We start from the raw sequence: 14,078 nt of genomic DNA, 5'->3' as shown, positions 1-14,078 counted from the left end.
CTGGCCACTAACTGTATCTCAGTAGAATCTTGGTAGTGTTTATCTTTCCAATTTTGGCGACTGAGTAGATTGCAAATATTCTGTTGCACTTCCCCTCCAAGTCGCATCTTGATCAAGGGTGAAGGGTTTATGGATTTCTTCCTTTGAGCCACTTGATGACCTGGAATTTCCCCCCTGCAGTTTCCCCCCTGCCAGTAGCAGGGTAGCCAGTGCTGAGAAAGTCTACCCAATGCAGAGTCACTACAAAAACACGTCCAGGAGCTGTGAATATGAACTCACTGGAGGTCTGGTAAATCTCCTGTTTGAGATTGCAACAGAGAGGGAGGTACCTGAGAAGCCACGTTGCAGCTAGCCCACCACTGAGCTTATTTCTGTGGGTGCCAACTTAATGGATGGGGTCACGGCCCCCTTGTGCATTTGGAACCACAGAATTGCAGAGCGGGGAAGGCACTCCCCAGGCCATAGAGCAGCTGCCTTCTCACACATTTGTTGCATGAATATGATGTGGGGTTCAGATGGAGAAGTGGGGCTGTGCTTTCCGCTAACAACTGAAATGGTGGACCGATGCCGTGGTTCCAAAAGGCGTTCCTCATCTCCCATAGGATCTAATGATGAAGTACTGAATACGATCAGCATTGAGGGGAGGGAAAACTAAGGAATGTGCCACAGGTCAGAAAAAATTAGAAAGATACAAGTTTGCCATCGGCTGTATCTAAACATGCGTAGCTGAGAGTAAACCTACTCAACTATGTCCAGCTATGAAGATCTTCATAGTGCAGCTTTTCTCCTAGAAAAAGTAACCCTGTCGTAGTAGGTAATTCATGAACAGGACACATATCGGGATAGGCCTTGAAATGGTCAGTTTCCCGCATCCTGCAAGTCCACTTGAACATTTTTGGAGAAGCAGCAGCAGGTGCAGCCTTTCTCCACAGCAAAGCGGATGCCCCAGATCCATGCCGCTCGGTGGAATCTGGCGCCCTTTCGGTGGTTCTGCCCCGCAGACACCTCCGTGTTTGCGTTCCATGAAACCGTTCTGTTCCTTCTACAGGTTGGGAGGCCGACACGCAGCCGCAGGAACCAGAGAGGTGCAAGAGTCCCTTTAGAGCAACAGATGCCTCCCTGCATCGCCCAGTGCCCAGCTTTCCTTATTCTTATTGCTTTTAAGAGCAGCAGCGAACACAGAGGTGTTTAAAAAGGGATGGACTTGCTACAAGCATGGCATGAGTCATTCCCACATGGCTGGTGGGTCACTCTAAGTGTCAGGAGGGGGCAGGGGCAAGCTCATTAGCTGAACAGAGGTTGGGCTTCACCCAAATTTATCTTCTTAGCAAGAAGGGGAAAGAGTAAAGATTTTCCATCTTCTTTTATGTTCTTAGACAATGGATTGCTTTCAGTTTCTGACTGGGATTGTCCAAATAGACTTAAATTCTGGACATAATGCTCTTGTGGGAACCTGAGGTCTGGACTCCAAAATCCAGTCTTTGCTAAGAAGAAGGAATATTTTATGGTTTATTACAGGTAGTCCTCTCTTAACGACCACAAGTGGGACCGGAATTATTCGGGAGCCTTGCTGCTGCTGCTGCTGCTGCTGCTGCTGCTGCTGCTGCAGGGTTCCCGTGGGTGAGTCATTTGACTGCCTTCTAGAGTTACCACTAGGGTTTTCCTGCCATCTGATACATTTCACGACAGGCAGGACATCAACAGGTGAGGCTTCCCTTTGGATACAGGTGTCCAGACAGTGAGGCAGGCTTCACCCATTCATATTCTGCATGTTCCACAGTTATTCAAAGCACACGAGAGGTTGTCCTTCCTGGTAATGGTGGCACCAGAAACCTTACCAACTGTTTCTGGTGCAAGATAATGTTCCCCAATGAGCCCTCCTTCAGTTGTGCAGGGACCACTCCCAGCTAGCAATTCCAGCGGCTGCTTGGAAATTCTGCAGTCCCAAACCTTTTGGAATAGACCAAGTTGAGGAACAGTGGCATATAAGCTCTATAGAAATCACATTTTAGAGCACTTTTGCTAACACATACTCTGGAGTCCCACAAATCATGAAGTTTACACTCCATGGATGCCTAAGAGGCTCTCCTGGACCCCTCTTTTATGGCCAGAGGCATTCCTGACATGGTGTTCCCCCCCATGATATCTATGAGTTCAAGGATAATGCTTGATGTTCTTCATGAAATATATTGTTGTCTGGCCTCTGGTTCAGACCTTTGTAGGGTGCATAGTAAACAGAAGTAGGCTGCAGTCCAACAGAGGACTGCATTTAACTCTCCTCTGGGAGGCTGGTAATTATTCCAGATTAAGAGCGGTATTTTGGAAGAACCACCTTGCAGCTGAAGGACCCAGGCTCCCCCACGTGGAAAGAGGGAGCCATTGCAAGCACTCTAAGATTTACCTTTAGCATTTTTCTATCCCATGTTCCACCTACCTGCAGAAGTAGTAACTCCGAGAGCGGCAAGTTTACATACTGGGTCCAAGAAATATACAGATTGGTTATCGAGGCAGTCCTGGAATCAGGAGTTCATCCAGGTGCTACCAGCTCCCTCCCAGTGGTTTGCAACACCAAAAGGCCTCAACCCAGTGTTTCTCAAGCTTGGCAACTTTAAGGTGTGTGGACTTCAACTCCCAGAATTCCCCAGCCAGCAAAGCTTCTGGGAGTTGAAGTCCACACACCTTAAAATTGCCGAGGTTGAGAAACACTGCCTCAACCAATCCGCCAGGACTGAACACAATCCACCGGACTCCATTTCTTCCCACTGCGATGGACACAACAGGAGAGGCATCTCTGAACAAGGAGACTAGCCCTCCCTGTGATATCCGTTGGCAAGCCAGGACTGACATGCAGATTTCTAGGTTTAACATCATGGATGGAAAGCTTTTTAACTACTGACTCTTACTGATGAAAACTGGGAGAATGGTCTCTGGCCCCTTTGAGGCAGGGAACGTATGAAAGCCGTGCTGAAAGTCCTAAATATACAATTAACATTGTGAAACAAAAATCTACCAGCCACAGTCCCAGGAACCTCCCCACATGCCCCAGCTCTGCTGATAAACGGGAGCCAGCCCCAGATGCTGAGGGCCGCCACCTCACCTGTTGCTCACCCCTGCACTGAGCCACAGGGTCAACTGTTTGGGTCCAATTCAATCTAGTAGGTCGGGTATGCTGCGGGTTCCATCAGCCAGGGAGTGTCGGCTCGCAGGAACTAGAAGGCGAGCCTTCTCCTCCGTAGCGCCTGCCCTCTGGAACATCCTCCCTCCAGAAATTAGGATGTCCCCGACCCTGTTGGCCTTTCGTAAGGCCCTGAAGACCTGGCTTTGTGCCTGGGCCTGGGGCCTCGAGCATGTGGATGGACCCGTCTCTTGGCTATATTAACATCCATGCATTGCTCACTTGGTAGCCATGTACATTTATTTTGTATTTATTTTGTATTTTAACTGTTTTAATTGTAATTGTTTTATTTGTTTTATGGTTTTACTGTTGTAAGCTGCCCAGAGTCACTCGCTGAGATGGGCGGCTATAGAAATCAAATAAATAAATAAATAAATTTATGCAGAGGGGGAAGAAAAGCAGAAAAGGGGCCGAAGCTGGCAAAGACGCGCTTAAGCATGTTTTCGACAAGCTCCCTCCTCTTGACATTACAGCGACACCGAGAAAGACAATCTCACATGATGCACTGAGCACAGGGAAGCCAGCCAGCGCACTATGCTTAGAATGGCTGTAACAGCTGCTTTGTACGCTCCTGAGCACCAGCCAAGAATGCGCTACTCCTGAGAATATCTGCAAATCCCACAAACACATTTATTGTTATTGTTGTTACCGTCCGTAGAGCTCCACAGCTGTCTAAATGAGGGGGGGAATTAGACTTCTTGAACTCAGACCTCAGCTGGTAGAAGCTAGCCCACTGCTCCTGAAGCACATGGGTTGGTTTTAAATCTCCCCGAATACATTGTTTGAATAGTTTTAGAATCCCCATTTCCATGGCAGCAACCAATTGTGTTTGTCCCCGTGTTATAAATACCTTCCTGACCTATCAGTGCTATTAGCAACGTGGGCCCCCCTGAAAAAGGCACATGTGGGAACAAAGAAGGGAATGTGGCATTGCTGGGCAGAAGGATGGGAACAACCAGGCTGCATGTTCCCTGTTCCAGTTGGTCTCCTGCTGCGACACAACAGGGTATTTGACACGACATGGCCCAATCAATAGTTTCATTCATTTACAGTAAATGGTGTTACCACACATACACAAAATCTTGCTGAAATCTGAAGCCATCATGCTCCTGACAAGCAATGGAGGCTAAATCCCATCTTGGAGCTGTCATGCACGTCACTGGAACTTTTTGGAAAGCCTGCCTGTCGAAACCACACAAACCACAAGGTCTGTACCTCGGTCCAAGTCCATTGCAATCTTTAACTATCTGCAAAGCTAGAATGGGAGGTGCTTGGTTTGAGCATAATGTGTTGTGTGAATCCAGTGCACAGCTGTGGTTGGTAGGCCACACCATATCATGTTGTGTGAACCCCGCCGAATGTGGTTTATTTAATCATCTAAGGTTAAGCAGACTTTGGTTCAATGGGTTGGGTGAACCCAGCTGCCAATTTATTTGGCGGGGATCGTTTATTTATTTATTTAGTTATTTAGTTATTAAAGAAAAAGCACTAATTCAAAATAGCACTAATTCAACCATCTTCTGGATCATAGCTAGTGCTATCTTAAGTGCTGAGCGACAATGTTTGGAGGCACGTGGGGTTTCCTTTTTTGTGGAAAAGCATGTTGTGTAAGCCAGCCATTATGATTTATGATTTTTAACTATGGTTTAGAACAGGGATGGGCAACCTACAATCTCCAAGTCCCCTTTTAGGGGTCTTTAGAACCCCCCCCCTTTCTCACCACAGTTGTTGAAATCTGTGTTTCCCACCCTTATGAAATGGAATATGTATGGAGACTCCGGTGTTGCAATTATAATAGGTACATCACAGTTAAAAAACCCCCGAAGACCTCCCAAATTCCACCCAAACTTTTAGCTCCACCCACATGTGTGATGCACCCCACTCATTTTGTGATCCTTCACCTCCCACGTACAACGCGTGAAGCATGGCCCTTGGCCTCTGAAAGGTTGCCTACTGCTATTGTGAATCCAGCCAAGGGTGGGTTATTCCATAAGCATAACAAAATTGTGAGTTAGTGCAGTGCATAAAGTCAGCCAGTGTCTGATAAGAATCAACATTTTGTTTTATACTATTTTTTTTATCTCCCAACATCAGAATTGGGAAATTATTATATTCTTCTAAAAGAACTCCATAGCACCAAAACACTTAATGGTTGACTTTCCCAATTCTGAAAGCACTCCAACCCCAGATTTTTTCAAATCTACTGCAGAACAAAACCTTTTCACTGCAACACAGGAAAACAAAATATGGGCATCTGGCATCGAAACGGCTTCAAGAGGCTAGATGCATCTCGGCTTTGTTCCACTACCCAAAGGAAACAGATTCTTCAAACTGTCTCATGCTGCGCAGCCACAGGCTTACTCTCTGGGATCTACCCTCTAGTAAGCATGCTTAGCTTTGCAGCCACCATTTATTGTTGGAGATGCACTCAGTTATTTTCAGAACGCAATGACTGAATTGTCTCACCAGGTTTTTATAACTGAAATTTTCAGATACTTAATTCACACTTAAGTAATCAGCAATGTCTCATTATTTTTATCCAGTAATAACAGGTTGCCAGACTGGAAGAGTAGAGTCTAACTGAAGATTTGTACAACCAAGTCAGAAAATCTTTTGCAGGTGTATGACTTTTTTCATTCATCATATTTTTTTAACCATCTATCACAATCTCAGTGACGTTCATATATAGATTTTAGTGGATATTATCTATTTTGCTGTATCTGTCAACATTACTTTTTATTTAAGCCTTTATTTGCTTCTCTGTCATTTTCTTCCAAGTATGGGCATATTTTTTGTTTCTTCTTCTACCATCCTGTTCATGGACAAGGGAGGGAAAATATGCACTGTAACATAATGTTATCACTGAAATGGCCACTAGAGGACACTCACATTTGTGTATTTGTGAGATTTAGATAGCACTACAACCTCGTGTTTATTAGATTAACTGCATCCAAGATAATAAAATGCAAGGGCCTGGCCAAGGCCAAGCTAAGTCTCTCTAATTCAGCATCCTGTTTTCCACAGCAGCCAAATAGGAAGATGGAAAACAGACATCCATAGCCAACATCCTGAGGTTCTCAAACTACAACTCCCAGAATTACCACCCAGCTCTAATCAATCCTTATTACTTTATATCCTATAAGAGCCCAGTCAAGCAGGACACATGTAAGCAGTAGCATTCTTTGCCAAGACAGGTAGTCTCCGCTTAACCATTCGTTCCGTGATGGTTCAGACTTACAACGGTGCTGGAAAAAACGACTGATGACAGGAACTCACACTTAAAACCGTCACAGCATCACCACGGTCACATGATCACGATTTGGGCGCTTGGCTACTGGTTCACATTTATGACTGTCGCCGCATCCCATGGTCATGTGATCGCCATTTGCAACCTTCCTGGCCAGCTTCTGGCAATGGGGGACCGCGTGATTTGCTTAACAACCACATGGTTCGCTCAACGACCACCGCAAAAAAGGTTGAAAAATTGGGTTGGGCTCACTTAATGACCACTTCACTTAGCAACTGAAATTCTGGTCCCAATTGTGATCATTAAGTGAGAACTACCTGTATCTTGTTTTAATCTACCCACTGAACTATGCTTTGGTCTGTTTTAAGCACCATTTGTGAAACAAATCCTCAATATCAGTTTACCCACCAGATTATGATTTAGTGGAATGTGTGAACTCGGTTCTGATCTGCCTTAACTGAGTGATTTAAAGCATCTTTATCTCTGTGGACTAACAAGGTTGATTGGATTACCTGAAAGCATAAGAATTCGCGGGAATGCATTGTTTCTCTTTGCTCTTTAAAAGAACCAACCCATCCCCTTTCATTTTTATAGAAGGTGAAAATGTCCACAAAATGTACCAATATCAAGCCACAGCCATAAATGGCAGGGGGGGATTATTCAGCTAAAATAAAGGTTAGATCTCCTTGATTCTTTCAGCCAGTGTTTCTCAACCTTGGCAAGTTTAAGATGCGTGGACTTCAGCTCCCAGAATTCCCCAGCCTTTCCTTTCTAGCTTCACAACAACCCTGCCAGGTGGGCCAGTCTGGCCCCAAAGGGTCACTGGGGGGGTCTTTGAAGCCATGCAGGGCCCTCCCACCCTCAGGCCATTTATTTATTTATTTATTTATTTATTTAGATTGATTGATTGATTGATTGATTGCTTCCATCTTCCGTGCTGCCTTCCCTCCAGGAGATCAAGGTGGTTGACACTATGTAACTTCCTTGGATACAATGTAGCCTTCCATTTCCAGCTTCACAACAACTCTGCCAGGTGGGCCAATCTGGCCCCAAAGGATCGCTGGCTGAAGCAGGGGGGGTCTTTGAGGCCATGCGGGAGCGTCCCGCCCTCAGGCCGTTTCCAGGGTCCCCCCCATGTTAATGCCCGGTTGCTAGGCAACCCGAGCTTGTTCCCCCCTCTTCCCATCCGTCTTCACACTCCGGAGCCGTTCCTCTCCCCGTTGCTAGGTCACCAAAGCCACTCCCCTTCCAGTCAGCGATTGACCCGAGCGCCCCCGCCCCCTCCTGTCAGATAGAGCAAGTTAGCACGCGCCCGAAACACGCGCAGAAACAGCCCGCTCCCGGCCACACCTCTTTGGCCTCGCAGGGCCAATCGCGACCCGCCGAAGGGCGGGGCTTTGGGGCGAGCCGTGAGTGACAGCGGCGGCCGCCCGGTGGAGTCCCGTTAGGTGGGTGGTGAGAGGGAGGCCGGAATGAAGGGGCGGGCGCCGGGGGGGAACGCCGTCCAATCGTGACGCGCCCGGGAGGGGGGCGTGGGCGGGGCGAGAAAGATCCGGCCTCCCGCTCCCCTCTGGACGGCCGGACCTCTTCACTCGCTCCGCCGGATCGGATCCCTCCGCCCGCGGAATCCCTCCCACGTATAACGGCGGCGGGGGAGAAGCACCGCCCGGCAGCGTCGCCTCCTGTCGCGGGATTATTTGTCGCGCTCCGGGCGGTCGGGCCGGGCAGCGGAGGCGAGCGAGACCGCGCGCGGCGGGGGTGGGCTGCTGCCGCCTCGCCTTCTTCCGCTCCGCCCGGCCGCGGGCAAGGGATGGAGGGAGCCGGGCCAAGGCGGCGGCGGGAAGGAGGAGCCGCCGCCGCCGCCGCCGCGGTCGCCCCCTGAGGAGGAACGCGAGCCCCCCAGGGGAAGCGGCGGAGGAGAAGCGCCGTCGGGCCTCGCGCGCCCCGCGGAGACGGGCCTAGCCGCCCCGTGCCCCTGAGGGGCTTCCGGTGGCCCCGCCCCTTCGGGCCCCCGGCCGCGCCCCCGCCCTCCCCGGGAGAGCTCGGCCGCCGCTCCTCGCCGCCGCCGCCGCCGGCCGCGGGCCCGTGCCTGCCCCCGTCCCCCGCGCTGCCCGTCGCGTTCCCCCCGGGGGCCCGGGGCCTGGCGGGGCGGCCGCGGCCGGGGGGCCGGGCCGCCGGGGGGGCGAGGGCAGCATGGTGGAGAAGCGGTGCCCGCGCCTGCAGCGGGAGAGCGTCTACCGCTGGTTCTCGGAGCTGCCCTCCCCGCAGCGGGTGGAGTTCCTTTGTGGCCTGCTGGACCTGTGCATCCCGCTCGAGCTGCGCTTCCTGGGCGCCTGCCTGGAGGACCTGGCGCGCAAGGACTACCACTCCCTGCGGGACTCGGAGATCAAGGCCAACAACCCGGCGGACCTGGGCAGCCTCACCAACCTGACGGACGAGGTGGTGCGCAGCAAGCTGCTGGTCTCGCTGGCCCTGCTGGGCTCGTCCCACCGGGAGGCGGCGGGGGTGCTCTTCCGCACCCTCACCCACATCGACTCGGTCATCCACAACTACGGGCTGCAGCTCAACGAGGGGCGCACCGGGGATGAGTTCCTGCTGCTCTTCACCATGGCCTCCGCCCACCCGGCCTTCAGTTTCCACCAGAAGCAGGTGCTGCGCCAGGAGCTCACCAAGATCCAGAACCTCCTCGCCTGCACCAGCAAGAGCCCCGTCGCGGCCGGCGCCGTCGCGGGGACGTGTCCGGGCTGCCACAAGGTGGGTGCCTCGGGCTCCGGGCAGAGTTGGCCGGCCCCGTCGGAGGCCGGCAGTTAACTCTGCCCAAAGGTCGTGGGTCCGTCCCAGCCTCTTCTCTCCTTCCCGGTGGGGCGCCCGCGACTCCCTTCTCTGCCTTTGCGCCTGTTCCTCCTCTTTCCTTTTTAGGAACGGACGTCTTTCGGTCTCGTTGCGTCTCAACTTGTTGGGAAAAGGCACAGAAATCGCTCCTCTGAGGCTATGCAGCTGCTCAGCTGTTGGGCCCAGTGGTTGTGCTATTAAGGGTGACCCAAGGAGCTGATTCTCTATTTATCCTGGGCTCTAACAGGTGGGGGAGAGGAGAGGCTTTTGTTTATTTTATAAAGAGCAACCTGGTCTTGTGAAACAGGGTTAGTAGCAAAGAATTGGGGCTGGATGCAGGTTTTGGCCACAATCAATGACAGTTGCATTTGAAGCTGTTGAACAGCTTGTGGCAACCAACTGAAAGCATGCAACGGGGATCTGCTAAAGTTAATTTCCTGTAGGTATCCTTCAATAGTGTGTGTATTTTAAATATCGTCCTAAATGTAAAACTTTCAGGAAGTCTGGTTTTTTTATTATTTATATCTGTGTTTGGCTCTCTCACTTTTGCTTTTGGTGTTTCAAAGTACCTGGGATCAGTAAGCAGAGATGAGTGGTTTTAAAACTGCTGATGCAGAGGTATAATTCAAGGAGGAAGGAACTTGTACAGTTGTTTAATTCCTCAGAAGTGGCTTGAGGCAAGCATGTTGCTCTTGTCATTGTGGTCTCCTGAAGTCAGCCTGGCAGCTCAGCATAAGCCCTGCAGATACACTCCTAAGAATGCTACAGCATTCGGACTATACAGATTTGAACCCAGTCTTCACAGTCTTGCCTCCGTACAAACGTGCTGGATTTTTCCCCCAAAGGCTATTCCAGCTGAGGATGCAGGAGTAAAGGACAATGCAGCTAGTTCCTGATTAAGATGGGGAATGCTGATCTAGTATGAGTAGGTTAATTCTGATGGTACTGTTAGTACATTTCATTTTCATGTATTTCGAGAAAGAGTCCAGTATGCCTAAACTGTGGACAATTTTGTTACAATGCTGTGTTCCAAATAATAAAACTCTGGTGCTTAGACTAAACTCTTGAAACTTAATACCAGCAGGCAATTTCTCATTTCCAAAACGCAGGATTAAATATCAATTTACATAAGCAACTGAATCAGCCAACAATACCTCAAAGGCTGTTAGATATAAAGACTTGTTTGTATACTTGTTTAATACTCTTTGTAAGCATCTGCATGCCAGCTTCATGTGTTTCTATGACAATCTACTATGGGGATTAAAACAGTAAGTCTAATTTATGCTTCAGGCTTTGCCAGATTCAAGCATTTTATGCAAGAGCTGGGACTTGCAGGAGCAGCCAGAAAATACGCCGAGATGAACCATGGGTTTTAAAGGGGAATCCCTAAGTGCTGTGCAATCCTTTTGAACAAAGAGTGCCCTGTAGGCACTCTTTGGGCACGACGAAATCTAATGTGCTCACACACCGATTAACTCATGACTGAATCAAAAACATGATTCTTCATACCATACAAATGCATACAATTGGACTTTGTACTACAAATTATTTTATGTCCGTATTCATTCCTGGTTTTAAAGATCTTTTTGAGGCTCATCTTGGATCATAACAAACTAAAAAGATAGCATTAATTTTCTGACTTGCATTAATGGGGGAGAGAGATCTCCTGCTTGTTGAGTTTGTTATAGAACAAGTTTAAACTCATTGTCAAGAGCTGAATTAAATAACAGTTTTTGAAAATATGTTTTCTGGTAACTTTGACAATTATCAATTAAAAGTTTGCAATAGTAATAAAAAGAAAAATGAAGAAAAATGCATGGTAGGACTTTAGGAAAAATAGGCTAATCCAGAGAAAAGGCTTGCATGCAGAACATGCTTGGTTAATTTGGTTACACTGTCACACTGTTAATAGGTCCTAAACTTGAAATCCTCAAAAGAAAAAAAAAAGTGAATCCAAATCACGTTTGGGATATTAGGAAAAGCGGGCTAAGTAGACGCATTTGATGAGCGTTCTTCCTCACTAATCCTCCATGAGTTTTGCCCTTTTTTCTCTAGCTTCCTTTGGGTTTGATAGAGTGTTATGTCATGGCAGGCAGATACTGGAACTGATGGATTAGTTTGTAAGGCCATTGTCCAAATCTAAGTAGGTTTTTTCATAATGTTGAAGAGAAGCATTAATGCTATACGGAATTGAAATCAAATGATTGGAGGGTGCATTATTATGAATAATATAATCCTTGATGTGATAACATTTTTGCCTGTTAACTGGTTGCGTGTAACTTGCACAACAACCTGTACCCCAAATAAGCTTGTAGCTTAAGTTACTTTTACAGCAAATCTCATACTTGCCTCCATTTATTTAACGTTAAAAACCTACAGAGTTCCTGCTATCTACCAGATTATAAATTCCAATTTCTGCAATGATTGATGGACACATAAATCATTTAGAATACAGTTTGTTTCCACTTTCAGTTAGTTAGCCATTGAAAGTACATTTTGAAGAAAGGCAAGGCTTGGATGATTAAAAAAAATCTGTTTACAGATTTTGGCCATAGAGTGAGGTACATGTTGGAAACAAACTCTTTGCCTTGGGCATTATAGTGCAGTAATGGTGAACGGCCAGATGCAGGTCTGTACGGGTGCCCCATGGCTCAGGAATGGAGTATGGGAGGAAATGATGTCCTTGATACTGTATGGAAGGCATTTGATCTTGGCCAAGAGGAGTTGGCAAGAAGGTTTAGATGTTGAACAGCAACCTGAGGCCAATTTTCAAGCATCGATTAGGTCATCTGGGGATCCCAACAATGGCTGACAGGGTCTGTTACAGAGGAAGTGAGGTGTCGAGGACCTCTTTTGCCAATAATCTGTTAAAAAAAATCTTGTAAAAGTATTTGGAGCATGTTGGGTTAAAGAAAGGCCTCAGAAATCATGACTGATGCTCTAAACAACACTTCAGTTGCATTTCCTTCTGAGGAAATACAACCACATGTTGTATCAGGGGCTGTTGACTCAGCAAAGCGAAGTTCTTAGATAGCTGTAGTCAGCCCCAAGTAGAACAACAGTCAATATCTTAAGTGCAGCACTTGGAACTACTTAATGCTTTTGGTATCTGTCTGTGTATTTCATAAGAGTCAGTCGCCATATTACTTGACTGGTGAAGTCTGTGAGACTAGGGCAAGATCCAAGTGTTTTCAAACAAAATGAAATATCGAGGAAGTGAGGTTTACCTTGGGAGCATGTTTACAATACACAGCAGATTGTTATGCTTCGGGATTATTTTTAATAGAAAGCAAATTAACTTAGGTATAAAATAAATGTGAGCATTAACGTTCCGTAATAGGATTTGGAGCCTAAGGATGCTTTCTAAAAGATAGCAAGTCGAAAATATGAATGTTTTAAAAATAACTGAACTTTAAGAATCTTTTTGAGTCAGCCAAGTTGACTGGTTTGTGTTTTGTAATTTTGCTCTTACCTAGGTCACTCCAAGATCTGAGACTCCCATAAACAACGTTGGTAACAGTTTAGAAAATGCACTACATACATCAGCACATTCCATTGAGGAGTCATTACCTAAGAGGCCTTCAGGGAAACACTCCAAAGGTACATCTCAGAGTTTTGCCAAATATTCCTATTTGTGAGAAAAACAGTCTGACGGCTTAAAAATTGCATATGAATTGATGAAGGAAAACCCTGCTTTTAATATTTAAAAATAGTTATGGGTTATTGTAGGGCTGGGGGAAAGTTCATTCTGTATCATTTATGGTAGCCTTTGAACTCGAAGGTTCTGTTGAATGGATGGGAGTAATTTACTTCATGCAAGTTTCATTCACTTCCCTTTCTGCCTTCAGGAGATACACATTATATAATTAGGTTGGCCAAGTAAGAATCTGTTTTCTGTATTACCTGCTCTAGTCATATCACACCACAAGAAAATACTTGAATTGTAACTGCTTGACTTGCCACTGTAGCTCACATGTGCAGCGCAGAGCCCTGTTGTGTTGAATTTTGGGTGCTTTCAGCAGTGGAAAGAAATGAGTATTTCTTTCCACTGCTGCAGTTCCTTGGTTATTATATGGGTTCATCTGTTTAGGATTGGTCTGTCCTATTGTGCTGAGATCTGACATTTCATTGGTGGAGGCGAAAGGTCCCCTGTGCCAACACCGAGTCATGTCTGACCCTTTGGGGGGACGCCGCTTTTGCGATGTTTTCTTGGCAGAGGCTGTAGCGCGGTGGTTTGCCGTTGCCTTCCCCAGCAAGCTGGGTGCTCATTTTACCGACCTCGGAAGGGTGGAAGGCTGAGTCGACCTGAGCTGGCTACCCGAGAGAGAATCCAGCTTCCACTGGGATCGAACCCGGGTCGCGGGAGAGTTTCGGTTGCAATGCTGCCGCCTCCCACTCTGCGCCACACGAGGCTGTCCACGTTTCATTAAACGAGCTTTATTGCTTGGATTTTAAAACGGCATTGAGAGTGTTAGAATTCAGTCTGACATGGTCATCTACAAATGCTTTGAGGCAATATTTCAGAATATTTTGGAACTTCCAGATAAGAATGTGCCATATGTACAGTCTAATTCAGATAAAGGGATTCATACATCAGATAGAGCAATCATTTGTAATAGAAAATCTCTCCTGGTTTTACTGTAGAAACAGATAATACAGTATACTGGTTTTTTCCCTGGTGAGATTCATGGATATAATGCTTCCTAAATCATATTTTGAAACAAATAATTCTGACAGTTTGTTACTGATGATCAGGAAGTTTAGCGTGTGCTGATGTTCAAGTTCTGACATTTATTTATCTGGAATATTGAGATAACGTCCAAA

General features: G+C 47.1%; 1 protein-coding gene across 1 annotated transcript in view; it reads left to right on the top strand.

Annotated features, from left to right (window-relative positions):
• The first annotated feature begins 8,598 nt into the window (after positions 1-8,598).
• ZCCHC14 (zinc finger CCHC-type containing 14) overlaps positions 8,599-14,078 on the top strand; it is a 30,763-nt gene continuing 25,283 nt past the window's right edge. The window contains exons 1-2 of the mRNA XM_063313004.1: positions 8,599-9,176; positions 12,731-12,854. Of these exons, the coding sequence (XP_063169074.1) occupies positions 8,616-9,176; positions 12,731-12,854 (685 nt within the window). The 5' untranslated portion in view covers positions 8,599-8,615. The remainder of the gene's footprint in view (positions 9,177-12,730; positions 12,855-14,078) is intronic.

This window comes from Candoia aspera, chromosome 11, assembly GCF_035149785.1.
Source record: "Candoia aspera isolate rCanAsp1 chromosome 11, rCanAsp1.hap2, whole genome shotgun sequence".
Taxonomy (NCBI): Eukaryota; Metazoa; Chordata; class Lepidosauria; order Squamata; family Boidae; genus Candoia; species Candoia aspera.
This window is presented reverse-complemented; position numbering and strand designations above follow the sequence as displayed.